Source organism: Hippocampus comes, unplaced genomic scaffold (assembly GCF_001891065.2).
Source record: "Hippocampus comes isolate QL1 unplaced genomic scaffold, H_comes_QL1_v1.1 scaffold94, whole genome shotgun sequence".
Taxonomy (NCBI): Eukaryota; Metazoa; Chordata; class Actinopteri; order Syngnathiformes; family Syngnathidae; genus Hippocampus; species Hippocampus comes.
Genome location: NW_017806059.1, coordinates 2,890,156 through 2,910,951, shown reverse-complemented (window position 1 = coordinate 2,910,951; position 20,796 = coordinate 2,890,156). Strand labels below are relative to the sequence as shown.

At 40.6% G+C, this 20,796-nt stretch overlaps 1 protein-coding gene across 2 annotated transcripts in view; it reads right to left on the bottom strand.

The window, feature by feature from the left end:
* Nucleotides 1-15,582: 15,582 nt before the first annotated feature.
* LOC109529637 (serine/threonine-protein kinase ULK4-like) overlaps nt 15,583-20,796 on the bottom strand; it is a 7,381-nt gene continuing 2,167 nt past the window's right edge. The window contains exons 4-13 of one of the 2 annotated variants that reach the window (XM_019893011.1): nt 20,559-20,698; nt 20,205-20,355; nt 20,022-20,123; nt 19,800-19,883; nt 19,619-19,694; nt 19,338-19,487; nt 18,978-19,195; nt 17,062-17,128; nt 16,877-16,967; nt 15,583-16,126 (exon numbers count right to left, since the gene is read on the bottom strand). In XM_019893011.1, the coding sequence (XP_019748570.1) occupies nt 16,025-16,126; nt 16,877-16,967; nt 17,062-17,128; nt 18,978-19,195; nt 19,338-19,487; nt 19,619-19,694; nt 19,800-19,883; nt 20,022-20,123; nt 20,205-20,355; nt 20,559-20,698 (1,181 nt within the window). In that variant the 3' untranslated portion in view covers nt 15,583-16,024. Of the gene's footprint in view, nt 16,127-16,876; nt 16,968-17,061; nt 17,129-18,977; nt 19,196-19,328; nt 19,488-19,618; nt 19,695-19,799; nt 19,884-20,021; nt 20,124-20,204; nt 20,356-20,558; nt 20,699-20,796 lie in introns of both variants that reach the window. The other variant, XM_019893010.1, reaches the window with a different exon arrangement.

Here is a 20,796-nt window from a genome sequence, read left to right as displayed (position 1 = left end):
TATTCATAAATTGTTGTCTAAATGTGACAAAAAGCTGTTGATTCTTACCTCATACAGTGATAGTGAAGTCCCAAACGGTTTACTATATATGGGTTATGAATGCATTTTATCCTATAAAGTGGATGTCTATTTACAATATATACAACTATGTACAGTTTCATGATGTAGAATGTTTATTTTCTCTTCATTTTAAGCTTTTTAGCAAGAGCTAAAAGCTTATTGGTCCTCTCCGTCTTTTTCACTCCCTTTTTAGCCAACTCCTCTTGTTTTTACACATGCTCCAGGCTGTCGAAAAGCGCCTGAGATCGAGTAGTTACTTTTCAGTAGAAATGTCTGTTTTCGGTGTTTCACCGAGGTTGCGTGACTCTGTAAAGCTTTCCATCCTCTCGATCCGTATAGAATGACATCGTCACACACTGTACACAGAGCTTTACCGGCGACATCGAGCTCTTTCACGAAATCCGACACAAGCACAGACAACGGTCTAAAATGTTCTCAACGGATTTGGAACAATATAAAAAAGGTCCATTTTGACTGGAAAAAAAGCAGAAAAATCTCATCCCTGCTCAGGGACCCTAGCCGACTTCCCGGTCATGAAAGAGTTTTGAATATCCTTCTTCTCAAATTTGAAGGAAAAATGTCGTGTTTTCTCATTGCGGATTGTTCATATCTCAGTCTACAGAGCCGATATCCAGCAGTGCACTCGATCATTAACTCTGCAGCAAATTAAACAAACAACACAGCCGGCCTTCTATCAAGGGGACTCAACATACTTGCTGAGTGTTGCTACTGTCAATATCATAGAGGCCCTGCTAAAGAAACTTGCATTCTACATGTGAAAACTCAAATCGTTCTAAAAAAGAAGCCTACACAGCACTCAAGACTCAGCAAATCATTGTCATTGACAGAAAAGCAAATAGCTGCATGTGTGTGCGCGCACACACACACACACACGTACACACACACACACACACACACACACACACACACACACACAAAACTGAATCCTCAAATGAAAGCCACGCACATCAAGTAGCCTCATAACAGCAACTCTCTATGGGACCGTTAACCTCGAACTAATCACTTGTATCACTTATCATGCCAACCCGACACATAGGTCCTTGAGAATTCTAACAAACAAACACTGTCACAGAATTTATTTGTGTATACTTATGTAAATGATCAATTAAGAAGCAGGAATCTTACATGCCAACACAGTAAAAAAAAAGAACAAAAAGAAACAAATCAGCAATAAATAAGTTGCAAAAAATAATAATAATAAATAGAAAAATGACAACACAAAACACAATGAAAAGTTATGTTGTTCTTTTAAGCATCAACAAATTAATAGGTAAAAAAAATGCAGAATATTGTATTCATTGGAGAGAAACACTGTGCTAATAATACTTTTCTCCAAAACTTGGTGTAAGGAGTACATTGCAATGCACTCAATTTGAACTTATTCTGGTTTCTATCTTTAGTAACTCGCGGTTTTTCCATTTTCCCAAGCACGCTGTTTCGTCAAAGTAAATTGGTGCGGTTGTGAGAATAAATAGGATGATGAATAATACGAATACAACCGAGAAATAAAATATTCTTCTCATCACCGCACAGGAAATACTATCACGCTGCAGCATGTTGTTAAAGTAGAAAAGCTTTGCGACTTTGCTGTGTTTATGCAGAGCCCCAGGAAAAAAATGATCATAAATGACTACAGCTGTGTTGTAAGATTTTATTGCATGATCAACATGAACACCTGCAGTATACCTTTGTCCAACCTTCGGCACTTTATCTTTGATATTATCAATTCAGGATATTACCTGAATTACAGCATTGAGATCACTGGAGGGGAAAAAAACTCTCAAGGTATCGCACAGTCAATTACCACTATAAGGCGCACCTAAAAGCATTCAAATTTCTCAAATACGACACTGCGCCTTATAATCCGATGCACCTTATAGATGGTGTTACAGTCTCTTTATATTCCACATTGAGTTGTTTTCCTGTTCGTGTGCCATCTAGTGGTGATTATTTGCAGGAACCAATTGTAACCTTATAATAATAATAATAATAATAATACATTTAAAGAGTTCTGCCCGACACTAATTGACATGTGCATTCGCCAACTCACACTCAAACAGATAACGACTTTGTGAGCTTAGCGCAGCCATTATGAAATGAAGATAATACCAAAAGCAGTTAACTGAAGAAACACAAGAACAGAATCATGACAAAAACAAATGCCTTTTCGGAATACTTGGACTACACTCACACTCATAACATATATTTAAAATGCAAGGAGATGGAATAAAATATCTACATTTCACATGTTTTTTAAATCCAGATCCAAAAGTTATTTCCAGGAAATCCAGTCTTATAAGTTAAGGACCTCAATACCATGAACTCAGTCATTTAGAACCTTAATTGATTCAACTTCAACTGGATTGCCATGTTACATCTGTTTGGTCCATCCATTTATTATGAATTCAAATAACATTGGATTGACATAACATTCTGGAATGCTGCTTCGATAGCGAATCTGAAGAAGATGACAGCTAGGATATCAGCGTGGACATGAAACAGGAATGTTAAATGGGAATTTTCGGGTACATTTCAACCTAGAACATTTCATGTGGTGGCCAATGCATATACTTTGCAATCTATAGAAATAAAGCAAACACTTCCTTACAAGAATGTTCATCAAATACTCAAATACGTTGTGTTGTCTGCTGTTTTTTTTTTTATTTTTTTTTTTTTTATCTCTATTGTGTCGTTTAGTGACACAAGTTGCTCAAACTCATCTTTTCCCTACAAAAGGAATGCTTGGGAATATTCTGACACATCACTGTGTGCTTAGAGCATTTTCCCTCTGAATGGGGTTCCAGCAATATAATTCATCCGCTTTAAGATTACAGCACTGTGAACTTTCAGAATGCCTTAAGACTGCACATCCTCTTTAAAACCCCTGCACAGTGCACAGTGGAAGCCTCTCAGGCTAAACCCCTGTAGGAGCCGCATAAAACTTTAGAAGCAATGATAAGTAAACAGGAAAATTATATCTTGTTTGCTACAAAGACCCAGCTTCCCTAAATTGCATATGATTAACCCACAAAATTGCACTCCCATTTAATTCCATACACTGGCAGAGTGTTTGTGTGTGTGTGTGTGTGTGTGTGTGTGTGTGTGTGTGTGTGTGTGTGTGTGTGTGTGTGTGTGTCTGTGTGTGTGTGGGGGGGCGTGTGTGCGTCCGTGCGTGATGGGTGGGTCGTCGAGGGAAATAGAGACTCAGCATTGCAAGCGCTGAGTGTGTGTGTGTGTGTGTGTGTGTGTGTGTGTGTGTGTGTGTGTGTGTGTGTGTGTGTGTGTGTGTCGGGTGGGGTGGGGGGGGGGATCCAAGCATACTGTATAACAGTTACCATAGTAACTAAGCCCAGTCCTGACACTCCAATCATCAGTACTGCAGCAGGAGAACCCCTGCTGAGATACACACACACACACACACACACACACACACACACACACACACACACACACACACACACACACACACACACACGCACACACACACACAGACTCATGAGCAGACATAAACCAAGTATGTGCTGTTTTATCGGTCATCTGTTTACATCAGGATAGCAAAATACACCCACACCCACTCCCACACACGCACACGCACACACGCACACACGCACACACACACTCGTGTCCACAGGTAAAAGAACCCCTGCTGAGACGGACTCATACAGTCACGGGCAGACAGACAGAGAGAAGAATAACCGTAGGTCGAAATTTGCCGCTTTGTCCTTCTTTCAATAATTTGTCGTCTTGAGGTAAAGAGGGTATAGTTAAAGTGTTCCGCTATTTTTCATTAAAAACAGCACACACTGTGGACAAAAACACAACAGTTCCACTGTCGGCCATTTTCTAATTAATGATCACAAGTTTTCAACTTAAAGGGTAAGTAAAGTCAAAAATATGTTCTATGGTCTCTGTATACCGGAGCCTTTTGGCACTGTGATGTAATTTTCAGTTGACAAATAGGAACAAAAGAGCAACCCCCTGAGATAGATAAATGTGGGTGTATTTTGATATTTAATTCATATTCCACAAATGCAAGTATGGTTAGATTAGTTGTAATACATTAGTTTACCGTAGAAAAAAATTATAAGAGCTGAAAAATACACCTTTATATTGATATATTTCACTTTAATGGCAACATTTTCAATACAAAGATACGTTCATGTTGGGTCCACCGAGACGTAATGTGCACAATTTACTGCTGCATAACAGAGATACATTGGACAACAAGCAGTATACAAAGAAAAACAACGCAATGATGCATGGCAAAAATTTGTCGACCAGAAACAGCAAACAAAGTGCACACTGGCATGTTATTCCACAATTTTTACAAAAGGTGCACCGACACAAGTTTTTTCGAGCCTCTGTGTGCACACAAACAGGCAGGGACGCAATTCCGGGTGATTTAGAGTTGGAGAGGAGACATGCCACGCAGGTGATATTAAAAACAAACACTGTGCTGAGTATTTTCAAGGAGCAAGAAGTGGGAGATGATCCAAAATGCCCGAGGGAGGATTTGCTTTCCCTCAAATATTCTGCCATCTCCGGCGCAGGCAGCGGCCTTGTGGGCGTCATGTCCATAATGCGAGCTGAGTCCACGCTCGGAACTTAAGCCGCTGAGGCACCGGACCAAAGCAGTACTGTGATCGTCATCAACGTAAGGTAGGGGGACATATTCATATTAACTGCAGCATTGTCCATGCATGTGTCGCAAGCAAACAACATGCTAATGGGTGCGCTTCCTGATCCCACTCGTTCTGCCAAGTGTATTCTGTGCCATCAAAGGACCATACGGCGCTGTATCTTTCACATCACAAGTGGAATCTCAATAGACTTACTTCATAGTATTGGCTGGAAATGATATGGCTTCAGGATTAGTGATATAGATGCGATATATCTGTGTGTGTCCAGAATATCATCATGCAGTTTAGTCCAAAGTTGACACACATGAGACATCTAGTGATGTGTTTCATGAAAGATGGCAGCCAACTATATTTTATTGGAAAAAGTTTTTAAATGTATTAAATGTACAATGAAAAATAATGAAGTTAATTGTAGACAAAATATTCACTTTTTACTGTTGCAAATGGCATACATATGTGGAGTATCCATTCAATCAGAATGGAGTGTTTTGACTCTGGGGAAGGATAGAACATATTGTCAAGAATATTTTTGTATTCACTTCCCCTTTAGGGCGGAATCGTGGACAACTGGTCCGCCTCACAGTGCAGAGGTGCAGGGTTCGATTCTGGCTCCAGCCTTCTTGTGTGGAGTTTGCATGTTCTCCCCGTGTCTCTGTGGATTTTCTCCGGGTACTCCGCCCCCCCCCGACCCCATTCCAAAAACATGCATGGCAAGTTAATGGAACACTGTAAATTGTCCCTCAGTGTAAGTGTGAGCGCACATGGTTGTTGGTCTATGTGTGCCCTGCGATTGACTGGCAACCAGTTCAAGGTGTACTCCATGTATTGCCCTTAAGACAGCTGGGACAGGCTCTAGCACGCCCGCTATTGGTGTGGCTGCTTTTTTCGTGTTCTGCCTTTTGTTTCCATTTGTCTTTGTCAACATGGTCCATTGTGTCTTCCAATCAGCTCTCTCAGTCACTCCTGTCTTGTCCAGGTGTTTCTTGTTGTCTTGTCAGTTGGCTTGTATTTAGTTACCTGATTTCTTTCAGACTTTGTCGGACAGTTGTTTCTGTCACGTTGTCTTGTCATTGTTCCTTGTAGGGTGTTTTGTTTTTGACAGGATTGAAGACAGCCTTGCATTCCTGCTTTGCTTCTCCTGCTTTCCTGCATTTAGGTGCTCAACCAAGCACATCTGTGATAAAGTGAAATGGCACAAATTAAAATAAAAAGATTTGATTGATTGAATCTGTGTGTGTGTGTGTGTGTGTGTGTGTGTGTGTGTGTGTGTGTGTGTGTGTGTGTGTGTGTGTGTGTGCGTGCGTGCGTGCGTGCGTGCGTGTGTGTGTCTATGTAAAGGAGAAAGAGAGTTGTTGCATTGACAGAGTACATTCATCCATCCATCCATTTTCAAATCCTCTTATCTCATGAGGATCATGGGCATGCGAAAGCCGATCCCAGCTGTCTTCCGGCAGTAAGCAGGGGACGCCCTGAACTGGTTGCCAGCCTATCACAGGGCACACATAGATGAACAACCCTTTGCGCTAACAATCACACCGAGGGACAATTTAGAGCGTTCAATCATCCTGCCATGCATGTTTTTTGGGAATGTGGAAGGAAACCAGAATACCCGAAGAAAACCCATGCAGTCATGGGGACAGCCTGCAAAATCCACACAGGAAGGCTGGAGCACGAATTGAACCATGCACCTCTGCACTGTGAGGCGGGTGTGCTAACCAGTCGTCCATCTTGCCCCGCCATTTATAGATTCAACATTGTCAAAAGTGTTTGGACATAGAACAGGGAACAACCGCTGTCTATATCTATGACAATCGCCATTGTACCCACACCAATGACTGCTTTTGAATGCCATATTATAAGTTGAAACTTGTTAACTATACGTGGAAAATTAAAGGGTGCCGTTACCTCAGGGGAGGTGGGGGTGGGGGGCAAAAATTTTAGAAAAAATATTAAACTTTTATAATATTTAGCAAAAATTGTTATGGCAATTAACGTTTCAAATGGATAAGATAAAACTGATTCAAATGGAGTATGATGGCCAATTATTGCTAAAAGAAATGAAAATACAGTACCAAATAAGTTGACACCCCCAGCCCCTCAACTCATTGGGGCCTGCTTGCTCTCTGTGGGGGAGGGAGAATTTATTGATGTGACCCCAAAGAACTTTATAAACATGTCCAAAAAAAAAAAAAACAACAACAACAACAAAAAATGAGCACGGGTAAGACACACAAAAAAACACAAGGAGGAAAAATGGGAAAAGAGAGCAATTGAGGTATGGCCCAGCGGTCGAGTGGTTATCTCACAAGACAGAGGTTGGGGGTTTGATCCCCCACCATTGTGAACAAGTCAAAGTGTCCTTGAGCAAGACACTAATCTCCACTTGCTCCTGATGAGTCATCAGTAGGTGAATGAGCAAACAGTGTTGAAGCGCTTTGAATACCTAAGTGTAGAAAAGCACTAATGGTGAAATCCCAAAATAATAACAATAATAATCATAAAACTGGAATTTTTGAAATGTGGGAGGAAACCAGAGTACCTAAAGAAAACCCACACAAGCACAGGGAGACCACCCAAAACCCACACAGGAAGGCCAGAGCTCAAGACAAGATTTGAACTGTGAGGTGGACGTGCTAACTAGTCATTCACAGTTCGTAATAATGAGATGTATTTAATCATAAATGAAAATTATTTAACATTTCATTTTAGAGTTCAAATTGAGTGCATACCTGTCAACTTTTCGGAGCGCCAACCTGTATAAAGTGGTAGCTCAAAATCATTTGAAAGAGGAGGTGAAGATTTTGAGATGGGTTGTATCTGACCCCGATTTTTTACCTGGAAAGTGGGACGCAAGATTTGAAAGATGGGGATCACAAGGTTTGACGGCATACTGCACATTTTTACATAAAGGGACAATGAATAGTTTCCAAAATCTGAAGAAGCAGTTTGGTTTGGAAAAGGACGATTTTTACAGATATCTTCAGCTCAGGCATTATATTAACCAAATACAGAGGGGATGTGCACAATCAGGCTGGGATAATATTTTGTTAAAAGTGTTTAGGGATGCTTATGGTAACGGCCCTAACCAGAAACTCATCTCAAAAATTTACAAGGGGTTACAACAAATAAAGCAAAGTTCACTACTCATAAAACGAAAATGGGAGCGGGAAGGTAATATAGTCTTAAAGGAAGAAGTTTGGGAAAATCTCTGTGAGATACAATGGAAAACTTCAAGCTCACGTGGCTGGCGAGAGTTTTGCTGGAAAACGCTAATAAGATACACAACACTACCGTGTGACGCGATAAACGCATTGTAAAATGAATACATTGCTAGTAGCAATCATTTTACACCTGCCTGACTGAGAACGTTTTTTTTTCTTTTCTTTCCTTCATTTGCTGTCAGTGGAACTGCCGATTTCCCCTTCGTCAGAATGAAATTACTGTCGTACAGTCCCCGTCACACTCGCCGTCACGCAACTTGATGTCACTTTGTAGCGCTGCTTGAAACGAGGAAGAATTCATTCTTATCACTTGATTGAGGAGTTATATAAAAGCGATTATTGCTACTACTGTGCCCTGCGATTCAGATTCAGAAAACCTGTTTTTATCCCTGTGCAGCAATTTAAGGGAGCTAAGATGACCGATGAAGCCTTCTCCGATGATAGGATGAATGTTTTCGCCTCTCATCGGAGTAGGCTTCATCGGTTCATGCAACAAGGCTTGATTAGGACCGCTGACGTCCTAACTCCGGACAACCGGAACAGTCCGGTTGCGATCGATTCAAGGATGAATGATGATATTCACGAGCATCGCAGGGGAACATTCCACGATGGGCTCCAGCTTACCCACAACTCTTAACGTGGACAATTGTTATTGACAATGGATGGATAAATCTATTTTCACTTTTATACAAGTAGCAATGTGAACCAGAGAACATTTTGAGGTTTGAGAGTGCATACCTGTCAACTTTTCGGAGCGCCAACCTGTATAAACTACCAAAAAAATCCTTATAAAGAGCAAAAAATCCTCATAACATACCAAAGCATTTTATATGTCAAAATAACGGCAGAAAAAAACCCACGAAATATGAATGATATATTTGTTTCCTTGTAGAACTTGCTTGTACACTACCGAAGTATGCAATGAATACTCTGCTGTTTTCAACTAGGAACCACGTGATTTACTGGAAAGTTACCGGAAATGCAAACGGAACTACCTATTAGGGAAAAAATAAAAAATAAAAATAACGGAAATTTTCAGAATCCGTATGATTTGTGCGATATGGCCATATACGTAAGATTCACCACAAAATCCGTATGAACTATGGCTAAACCGTATGAGTTGACAGGCATGTGAGTGACACGTTATAAAGACAATGGAAAAAACAATGTGATATAGAATGTCACTGATATAATATGGTGCCATATTGGGTTGGGGCAGCACTTTTGAAACCTTGCAAAAGTTCAATACTTTGAGTGTAAAATGAGTGATTGTCATGCAGATAGAGACAGAAAAAGAGAGAAAGAGAGAGGGAGATAGACGGGGATATATATATATATATATAGAGAGAGAGAGAGAGAGAGAGAGAGAGAGAGAGAGAGAGAGAGAGAGAGAGAGAGAGAGAGACTGAGAGAGAGAGAGAGAGAAAAGCATCCGGCGGTATTTTAAAGAGTTAATGATGCCACCTGCTGGACAATAATGATAACCTAAACTTCTCTTGCAAAAAGGGCGAGAAATTTGCTGACAAGTCGTATAAATCGGTTTTAGTTGGGTACAAAGCGAGATTTTGTTCACAGGGCCTAGAGTTCTTGAAACTGAGTTGAGTTTTTCTATCTTGAGCATTTTAATAGTTGAAATGACAAATTGTGTGGGTTTTTTTTTGTTTTGTTTTGTTTTAACAGTTATAATTAAATGAGGAAATAAGGGAGAATTTTTTTTTTGACGCTGCCATTGTAATCCATTTCTACACCAGTGCCACATTATTATTTTTTAACTAAAATCAAAACTATGTAATAAAATAAAACACCTGATGTTAGCTAGATAAAATGTCATTTCCAATTCCTGACACCTCAACGAGAATTGCTGTCAGGTTTTTGCCACTGGTTGCATCGAGATCAAAATGTGAGTTATTTACTGACACAACGCCTGAAATTAAATGAAGGAAACGGATTGTCATCATGGGAGTGACCAGATTGAAGTGATATACAGCACATTATGAATGAGTAGATATGAAAGCAAATGAAATCAAGTATGTTTTGTACTCACTGTGAATCCAGTTGTATCAGTTCACATAATTATGTGGGGTTTTTGTTTCGTAGATGCAAAAATATCAAACTAAATTACTGGGGGGAAATTGTTTAATGATTACGTTTTTAAGTGTCTTTTGATTTTCTAAAAATCAATAGAACAAATCATTGAATACAATTTTTTTATTTAATTTAAACATTACCGGAATTGTTCTTTTCATTTTTGAGAGAATCATCTTGACCTCTTTATGTTCAACCAGGGAGCAGAGGTAGCCCAGCAATTCGACTCAGTCGCAAGTAGCTCTGGAAGCACGAACTGATGCTTTCTCTTCTTTGAGGGATGAGCAGAGCTCTTGTATGAAGATGCTCCACTCTTCCTGATTAAGTGACAGCAGCTGCTCCATTGGAGGAAAGCAGAGGAATATGATGGGAATAAATTCAATTTGGAATGTGCATGTATGTTAATGCATTGGTGACAGGCAATGAAATTGTGATTCGCTAATTCTTTCAAAATTTCAAAAAGCTGGAAGAGTGATGTTTATGACGAGCATTGCACAATGAAAGAAAATGTGGTTTGATGGTGACAAATGATGGAAAAGACTCTCTCAAAAGATAGTTGGCATAAAACAATCACAGTCCACAAAATGTTCCGCTTGGTGGGAAATTGAAAAGCTGTGGCAAGGTGAAGTTGCTAGAGTCCTGCCAGCATCAAATGATCACAATAGTCAACCTGACAGATTAATTCGTAGATACAACCACCCTGCTCCTTGAAAGTGGAGAACAATTCAGGTGTGCAGTGCATGAGGGAAAAGAACCAGAGGAATGTATGAAAGTTTGGAAAGATTAAAGAGGTGCACCTCATTGCTTTTAGAAATTTTGCTCTTGGAAGTTTTTTTCTGAATGCTTCAACTCTAAGCGATTCTTCCCGCAGTTTCTAAAAATATGAATATCCATCGCAAAAACACTCACGGAGATTGCAAAACTAAAAAGCACAAACACATCTTTGCCCTGACGTGGTAATTTTGTAACACACAACTTTAAAAAGATTGTTGTGTTTCTTTTGATGTTGATTACAGTCCATCCATCCATTTTCTAATCCGCTTACACTCACGAGGGTCTCGGCCATGCTTGAGCTTTTCCCAGCTCTCTCCGGGCAGTAGGCGGGAGACACCCTGAATTGATTGCCAGCCAATCGCAGTAATGTTTACAGTAAATACATTAAATACCTTGAATAAATAATACTTGAAATGAGGATCACTGTGTGTGTTTACTGAACAATGACTTCAGTATTACTTCAACTTGCCAACCTTGTGCACAGAGAAAGCAAAAGCCTGACGTTCCTCTCCCCCCCCCCATTCTTCCCATCAATGTCGTTGGCACTTGTGTGGTCACTCAGATGAAGGCTTATGTTCATTGTTTGAAACAAAAATACAGTTTTTAGTTCAGAAGAACGAAGCAAGACTTATTTGCTTTGCCAAGAGAACTGGGTTTTTTTTTTAAATTTGGTGAAAGTTTTGTTTTTTTTTTAGTTTGTGTGAAGATTTTTGCAAAAATAGCCAATACAGTAGTTACAAATAAAAAATTAAGACAGAAAAAAAATCACTCTGTAGATACTCCCTAACTACTGTGTCAAGTGTGACATCTTGTGGTGAAATTAAGAATAATGATTTGGTTGAGCATTGAACTAAAAACAAACAGACGAGTCAAATTCCACGGAGATTCGCGGTGCTGTCATAGAGAACAATGGATACTGACACACACTCTTCTTCAAATCTTGTTAAGATCACATCAAATTATCATAATTTCAAAAATTTCACTCTCAGTGGTTTCCAGCAGCATTATGCATTTGCTTTAACATTTTCTTTTAGATTTCAGAACCCCCATGAAACACCGTGATGCCTCCATAGCACCGCAGAAGTCACATACATTTTTTTGCACTACTACTCAAAAGGAAAATGATACAATGGATCCTCTAAATGCCCCTAAAGAAGCACGATGTCACGAGAAATCTCGCAAGATCTCACTTTACCAAGAATCCAACAATGAACTCTGGGCACATGAGGGCATATTCTCCATGGTGCTTAAATCAGAAAAGGGGCACTGCTTGGCACTTTTGGGGCTGCGCAGATTCTCCCATCGATTTGATGGGTGTCGGTTCCGTACCTTCATGAAATGTAAGCACTCTGGGTGGAGCGACATTCAAATAAATGCATTCCCTGTCAAATCTCGCGGTGCGCCTATTGTCCCAAAACTTCAGCACCTTTCCTCTTGTGCACTCAGGAGGCTGTACGGAGGATTAGCGCCTCTTGAAGGTGAAACATCACGTCATCACGCCTTTTAATTGCGTGACATCTGCGTGACAGAACGACTGCCGACTTGTGCTGCTTGGTAGCTTGCAGATCTACTGGAGGCGCAGTTCACAACAACTGCATTTATTCTATCGGTGGCAATAGAGCACTAGATGTGGAATTGTTTGTTTTAGATATATGCCGGTCGTGAATTCCATAAAAAATGCCGCCTGGGCATGTGCGACAGGAAGCGTTGCTCGTAACGGCTCACTTGGTTTTCAACAATGGAGCAGCTCCAAATTTACATTCGGTCATGAGAACAGTTCGCGGATTAAATTACTTTGTATTTATGAAATACAGAATACAAATTGATGTGCTTCTTCAAATTAGCCCGTTAGATGAGCCGCGCACGTCACGAACAGTTTTCTGTGGAATTGAAGTTTATAATTGAGGGTAAACTGCTTCCCACGGTTGTCCTAAATGCCACTGCCTTCTTTTCCGGGTTCTCCCACCACCACGCGACGGAACGGGAACGACGCCTCTGATTTGAAGAAAGAAAGAAAGACCACTCCGCCTCTCATTTGCTGCGAAAAACGTCAGTCAAATTAAACGCATACTAATTGGTTCCACGAAAAAAACGATTAAAGGTGGACCTTCTCAGGAATTAAGGAAACTCCCCTGCATGGCCGGATTGGGTGTAAAAAAAAAAAGTGGACTGTGCGTGAAAAAGACAAGTTTGGCCCTAATATTTTCCAAATGGATCACTACGGAATTCACATGTCTCTGCTAAACTCCACAATTCATGATTTAGCAGGTATTCTCGAATTTTACTTAATGGGTCCCACCTCTTCAGTGACCCCGCAAGTTTTCACCACTTAGGTTAAGCAAGTGTTTGTCAGAGGCCTAGACCAGGGGTGTCCAAACTCGGCCGCTGTCCTGCCTGTTTTGCAGCTGTCCGAGGAGCAACACACCTCATTCAAATAATCAGGACCTTCCTAATGCTGCTTCAGGGCTGGCTGATGAGTTAATCGTCTGAATCAGATGTGTTGCAGCCGGGAGAGCTGGAAAACAGGCATGACAGAGGCCCTCCAGCTCTGGAGCTGAACATGCCTGCCCTCGACGGAAGAATCACAGCGCATGAGAAAGACACGCAAGGAATTGATTTGAATGTGAACGGTAGAACATGCCCCATAGTTATTTTCTCAGCCCACCTACGAATTAGTCAAGCAAGCCCAATTATAAAACCGTCAGAGACAAAAAAATCCTATGGCCTTGCCTGGAAATGTAGCACACTTCGGGTGGTAAGAGAAACCATTTGAGATGCTGCGGGAAAAAATGGGCCACATTTGTCAGAAATTATTTATTAATTATTAATACATGAGTTCATCTGTCTATGCGACAGACTGTAAGGCAAAACAACGCCTTGCCTGTCGATTAATAGGCAGAAGTTTACCAAAAAAAAAAAAAAAAAACTACATATCCACCCATTGCAATTAATACAACAGAGTAAATCATGGCTTCCTGCAAGTATAATCAGCTTTGGCTGAGTCCTCCGAAGGCCACATTTTCGGCTAAATGACGTCTTCCGGTGCGACTCGATCACTTGGTGTCCAAATGCTCAGTAAGCCTGTCCAAATTCGCCACGATGTATGCGGTCCACAGAGTCTACATGAGGAGGAGCCTTTGGAAGCGTCTAACGACCCAGCCTGCGAATTGTCTAAATTTGGAAACCACGTGTGCTCAAGTCGCGCCGAATGACACGTCTTGCTGCCTGAAATACAATCCAGCCTTTGGAGAAAACAGATTTTGAATTTGGACACAGCTTTTGTGTTCAACGGAAAAATATGCACGCACAATTTCCGCATTTGGGCAACGAATGCGTGCTAACTTCCGGTCAGTAGTCTCGAACGCATAGCGACAGCATCAAATTCTTTAAAATATCTTCCCAATCTGTGTAAATGACATCAAATTACTATAAATTACGTATAACCTTATTTGATCCAGTTAAGCAAGTGTCAATGAAGCAATCATAGCATCGTATCTTATTTAATGAGCCATTTACTGTATCACAGTACATGCAGGTCCGTGTGAACAGAGACTTGCCTTGCTTATTTTGACATGCTCAACCCAGCTGTTTAGAAGACAGCAAAAAAAACAACCACAAAATTGAATACATTCTTTATTGTCACCTTCGATGGTGTAGGTCAGAGATGGCCAACCAGTCAGAGACTAAGAGACAACTTTTTTACTGTGTTCCTACAAAGAGCCACATCATTCATGTGGGCACACATAAACATCACCCCATCCCTTCCTCTAACACACACACACACACACACACACACACACACATCTGCTCAGACAGATTTATTGTCAATGTCACACACCAACATGATAATGACAGAAATTGACTCCTACAGTACTAAGACCACAGGCCAGTCATTTTCAACAATGAATATTGTGTGCACTGTTTCACACACACAAACTCTCAGTTCACCAAGTCCACAAACAAAAATATAATAACGTTTTTCTCTAACAATGTATGTTGCTTAGCGCCTTAGTGCAGGGACTTCTGGTATTCCTTCTCTTGAACAATCCTCTTCAAATTTGACTTGTATTCCGTTGTTGCCACTCGAAGCAGGCACTGTCTGCATGTGAGCCAAAGCTGTTACTTACTACTTGGGTCAGCTTGCCACATAGGGCAAACCTTTTTGACCGAAGATCGACTTTTGAAGCGACCAATCCCATGATCGACCCGATTGCGCACGTGCAAGCATATACATGTATGCACGCACGCAAGTGGGCGCCCAACCATGCACACGCGCACATATGAGCGCACGCACGCCCCGATGAGCAACAGCCGGAACGGTCCCTAAAATGAACGAAACCGAAACACACTGACGCACAAATCCCCCAATTCCTCCTCCCACCCCTCGCGGTTGACTTGGGGCCAGTCCGCTGGCCGATTGCGATTGACGAATTGGGCACCCCTGCCTTAAAATCAGAGGTAATTCGCTGACTAGCTTAGCGCCGCTGTTTGCGCATGAGCGGTGAGCTATAGGTCAAAATTCAGTTGTCATTTGACTGGTTGACCTGACATTTAAATGGCAGCGCCACCGCCGAGGCGTTTTCGACTTTTGTCATGTGAAAGCCTGGGATCCGCATTGAACCAGCCAAAGAGACGCATGCGGCTTGCGAGCTGCGGGTTGGCCACCACTGCCCTAGTGAGCCGAGCAAGAAAGAGAAAGCCGGAATGACAACCTTTGTCGATTTTAGGTTATTTTCCCTCCAGATGGCATCCCGGTGGGTTGGAATAAATGGAAGCCAAAAGCTCCGACGCCTCGTTATTTTCACCTGGAAATATGTCATTACCTGCCATACATAGAGTTCACATTTGATAACTCAAGATTGTGGGGTTGTGAACAAAATCAGAATTACTGCAGTATACAGAGTTTTTATGACATTCTTATTTGATGGAGTACACTGAGATTGTTACTATGTAAAAGCGGTGCCTTTCGTCAATAAGGCCACGAAACACAGCAGTATAGTGGTTTGTTTGTGTTGATCAGACAGCTATGCCATCTAGTGGTGTGATTAGGTAAAACGTCTACCCTGACAACACATCACGCAATGTGTGCAAATTCCAACTAAAATGTCTTTCTCGGGGCGGCACGGTGGTCAATTGGTTCGCACGTCCACCTCACATTGCAGAGGTTGTAGACTGATTCCAGGCTCCGGCCTTCCTGTATGGAGTTTGTATGTTTGCCTCGCATTACTGTACCTTGGCATCTACGCTGACTGAGGAAACAGTTCGGTCTGATTCAGTATGCAGAAGCGCTTTTACACAAGATGTGATGTCGGTGCCAGTTGTTGTCTTGTAGAAAGATGAAAGGAAAACAGATTTATTGTTCAAACCAACGTGAACCAATGCCTCACAAGAAACAATGTTTCTAAGTTACACCAGCAGATGGAGACACAGAATTTCTGGATAATGGCAAAATCTAATGTACATTACTGTTCTCGATGCTCACTGGCAATAATGGGCATACGATAATTTCAAATACAAATCTGAGTTTAAAAGAATTAATGAGTTTTTTCTTGACAGTGTCAGAAAAATCCATACAAAGTTCAACATAAATGAGTACATCTCAAAACATATTTTAGAATACCTCAGAACTCAGAAAATAGGTAAACCATGATTGATCGTTACCTGAGCCCTGAACAAATGTGATGTCATTTTCATTCAACAGCAAGTGGCAAAATGGCTGTCCCATGAGATGGATCAAAACAGGTGTAATTTGCTGCTTAATTCATATTACACAAACGCATATTTAAATTAGAATACCGTGTTTAGACTAGTGGGGCCGCATAGAATTTATTGTGCAAAACATTTCTGAGCTGACTTTCCCTTTAACAATAATACAACCATCCATTTTCTGTTTGGCTAATTAGGGTCACGGGTGTGCTGTAGCTATCCCACCCAGTCATCTATGACTAAATCAGCAAATCCAGCCTGTTGAACAAACCACGTTTCTCCTCAAAGCAAAAAAAAATAAATAAAAGTAAGGTATGTCTGGGTTTACTATTAAGACCTAAAAGAATAAAAACAAAAGTTTGTTCGTACCTTAACAACGTGGAGGTCACTCCCCTGAGGAGAACGACTACAATTTAAAGAGTCTGAGATGCTGCAGCTTCCACTTGAAATTTCACAGGAGCTGAAAGAACAGAACATTTAACTTTCTCTGCAGTGGTGAGACATCTCAAAATAATAGATAAACGGGAGAGTAAATATTTACTAAATCCAAATACCTGAGTAGAGAGATTGTCTCAGTGTTATCATCAATGTCACTCTTTGGCCTGAACTTTGATGGATTATCTTGTGGAAGAAAGAACACAGGAAAATTTGTTTTGCAAAAGGAGATCAAAGCCAACTTTGAACATCATCAGTCTAGCCGTGCCACTCATTCTATACAATCACTGTGGACTTGTATTGGACATGATTAGACTGCCAATAAACTTCATCCACCTTGCCCCCAATGCGACTCACACTGGTGTGCGGCTGTTGTTCGTGAATGTTTGGTGATGGTCTGAGGGGCCGTAGGTACACACTTGTACCCACTCTTTCGTCAGCCTGCCCCAGGGCATCTGTGGCTACATATGTAGTTTAATGTGTGAGTGCATGAATAATGTGTCCACTGTGAGAGCTTTGAGTGCCCACTGTGCAGAAAAGCGGCATATAAATCTAATGCATTATTATGATTATGATTATCATTATCATGATCCCAGTGTGGGACAAATAAAGGTTATCTTATGATTAACTGGTCGCCAGTCAATCGTGGAGGATTCAATTTGTAAAATTTGCAGGTCTGGGTAGCTAAATTTTATTTTTCTGAGAATAAACCAACAGATTTAAAGAATTTTAGAAACGAAATCCTCACATAATGATAAATCCCATATTCCTATAGTGCAGTGCTTCTCAATTATTTTCTGTCATGCCTAGGAAAAAGAAAACATCTCGCCCCTGCACAACTAAAAATAGTATCACTTGTCTATAAAATTGTTATAAGTACACCTCTGCATAACACTGTATCCTTATTAACGTATAAGAGAATAAAATCGAAAGAAATATGGACCAACTTACAACAAAGAATAGCTTTATTAACTGTAACAGAAAAGATTTAAAGTGCATCTGAAATTCAAGAATAAAATTCAATTCTTAATTAAACTTTAAACATTTTTTGACCGACCATGTTCAAACCATACAATACTGAAAAATACAATTACATAAAATCAATAAATAATAATGCATTCAAACTGATCACCAACATTAACTCAGGAGCACAATATAAAAAAAACCCTATAACCTGCAAAACAAAATATATAAAATAATTTGTGCTGATTTTTTTTAATCAAAGATGATGTCTGGATTAAGAGAGGCACTGCTATAGCGAGACTTACTGGTCAAGTCAAATTTCAATAGAAGAGTGCAAATGCTACTTTTACAAATATACTAATGTTTGATTGAGACTGCTCTGGAAAATAAGTGGTGCAGTTCTACATCTCTAAAAACCAAACTGCTGATAAGATAAACAAAATAAACGAAGCAACAACAACTACAACTGCTGATAAATCAAAAGTCAAAAAAATAACTATTGCAATTAAAATATCTGGGTGGCACAGTTGCCCATTGGTTAGCACGTCTGCCTCAGAGCGCAGAGGTCATGGTTTCGATTCTGGGCTCTAGCCTTCCTGTGTGGAGTTTGCATGTTCTTCCTGTGGTTTTCTCTGTACTTCGATTTCCTCCCACATTCCAAAGACATGCATGGCAAGTTAATGGAACACTCTAAATTGTGCCTGGGTGTGATTGGTTGTGTTGAGCATGAATGGTTGTTCGTCTAAATGCGCCCTGTGATTGGCTGACAACCAGTTCAGGGTCTATCCCGCCTACTACAGCTGGGATGGGCTCCAGCACACCCACGACCCTTGTGAGGATAAGAAAAGGGATGGATGGACAATACCTTTGATATAAAGTAGTGTCATTCAAAAAAATGATCACTACCATCTTTGTGAAGACAGAATTTTGAATACTGTACAGCTCTTGCATCAATCACCGAGTTCATGATACAGGTGAACCTAATGACGTGTCTACAGTAGAGCCAAATCACCAGAATTACTCCAGTCCAATGCAATTAAAAAAACACAGTGACATATAAAACAATTATTACCTGATGTAAATGACTCCTCGAGTTGCAGCATTTGAGCCATTTGTTGAGTCGTTTTATTTTGCGTCTTTTCTTCTTCATTCTCCTTTTGGGGCTCTGCCAACGTCCCGGCTGATCCCTGACTCTTCCTCACAACTCCACAGACTGCAGTGCGTGTCTCTGTGCCGATATCTGGTATGCTTATGTTTTTTGTCCGTGATGAGGTTGACTTCTCCAAAGTCCTTATTTAATGGAAGCATGTGCATTGAACACTCTTTAGGTCAACATCATTGCAATTCTGTATGCATGTTAATTAGTAAATATATTATCAATCATTGAAAAGCACGAAGGAAACATGTTCAGAAATAATCTCACGTTACAAACCCCTGAACAGGTGAAACACCACTGCTTCTGCCATTTTTTCTCTCGACAAACTCTTCGTCATCATCATACTCCTCTACTTCCTCTAAGTCATCTTCCTTATTTTGTTCTTGTGTCCAAAATTGGTGCCTGAGTAAGTCTGGCCACTTAATCCTGAAGAACAAAACAACACATGTTCAACTACAGGGTGATCAAAACGTGCAATGACATTCCAAATTTAACTTGAACAATTTGATTCGTTAAGCCTTCCATCATGTACAGTATGTTGGTGGGTCCTGTCTGACCTCTCAGCATGGTTTTTCGTGAGTAAAGCTCGAAGAAGATTTTGGAAACCTTCACTGGGAAGACTGAATGGAAACACTGTATGAACAGTACAAGTGAAACATTATAAAAATATTCCTTTTTAAAAATAAGGAGTCAAGATCTTCTTTCAATTTTCCAAGCAATAATTGATGTATACAATACCTGTCTGCACGGGTGATGAAGGTTCCTGATGTAAAATCATTCCAGTAAGTTCATCGTGGTTAGTAGAGAAAAATGGTGGCTTAGCTACAACAACAATTTTTTCTCTCTTTTTTTTTTTTTATTAGTCTTGAAAGACCGTGCTATTTAGCCGACGCAGGGTTTGGGTAAATACAGATTACACAGTATAAAGAAAATGACATTTTACGTTTGTGTGTACCATACCAGTGTACATGTAGTAGAGAATACAACCAAGAGCCCAGAGATCCGAGGTGAAAGTCGTTTCTGATCCCTGTAGGACTTCTGGAGCCATGTAACGTGCTGAGCCTGAAAATATATACATAGTCCTATTAATTGATTATGTGCATCAGATAACAGTAAGAGAAGGAATAATACAACAACTCTGACCTTGAAACCTTTTTTTAATATCATGTTGATAGTTTTCCTCTGCATCTTCACATGAAGAACACAATGACAAGAAATCTTCAAGGGTTTCCCTCTCTGTCTTGGAGTGACTGAGGTTACTTAACTTTAAAGTACCACTACTATCCAGCAGGATCTATTAAATGAAAGATGGCAGTTTACACACGCACGCACGCACGCACGCACGCACACACACACACGCACGCACACACACACACACCCACACACACACACATATATATATATATATATATATATATATATATGTGTGTGTGTGTGGGTGTGTGCGTGTGCGTGTGCGTGTGTGTGGCATTATGGTGGAGACATGTACAAATAAACCTTAGTTGGGGTCAGGTCAGAGAAAATGATTCCGAATTTGTGGATATGTTCCAGTCCTTTGACCAAGTCCCATCCAAACTTCCTAACCACATCTTCAGGCAGACATCCATCACGAACAATTACAGACTCCAAGGAACCACCTAACACAGAAAGAGAGAGAGAGAGAGAGAGAGAGCGAGAGAGAGAGAGAGAGAGAGAGAGAGAGAGAGAGAGAGAGAGAGAGAGAGAGAGAGAGAGC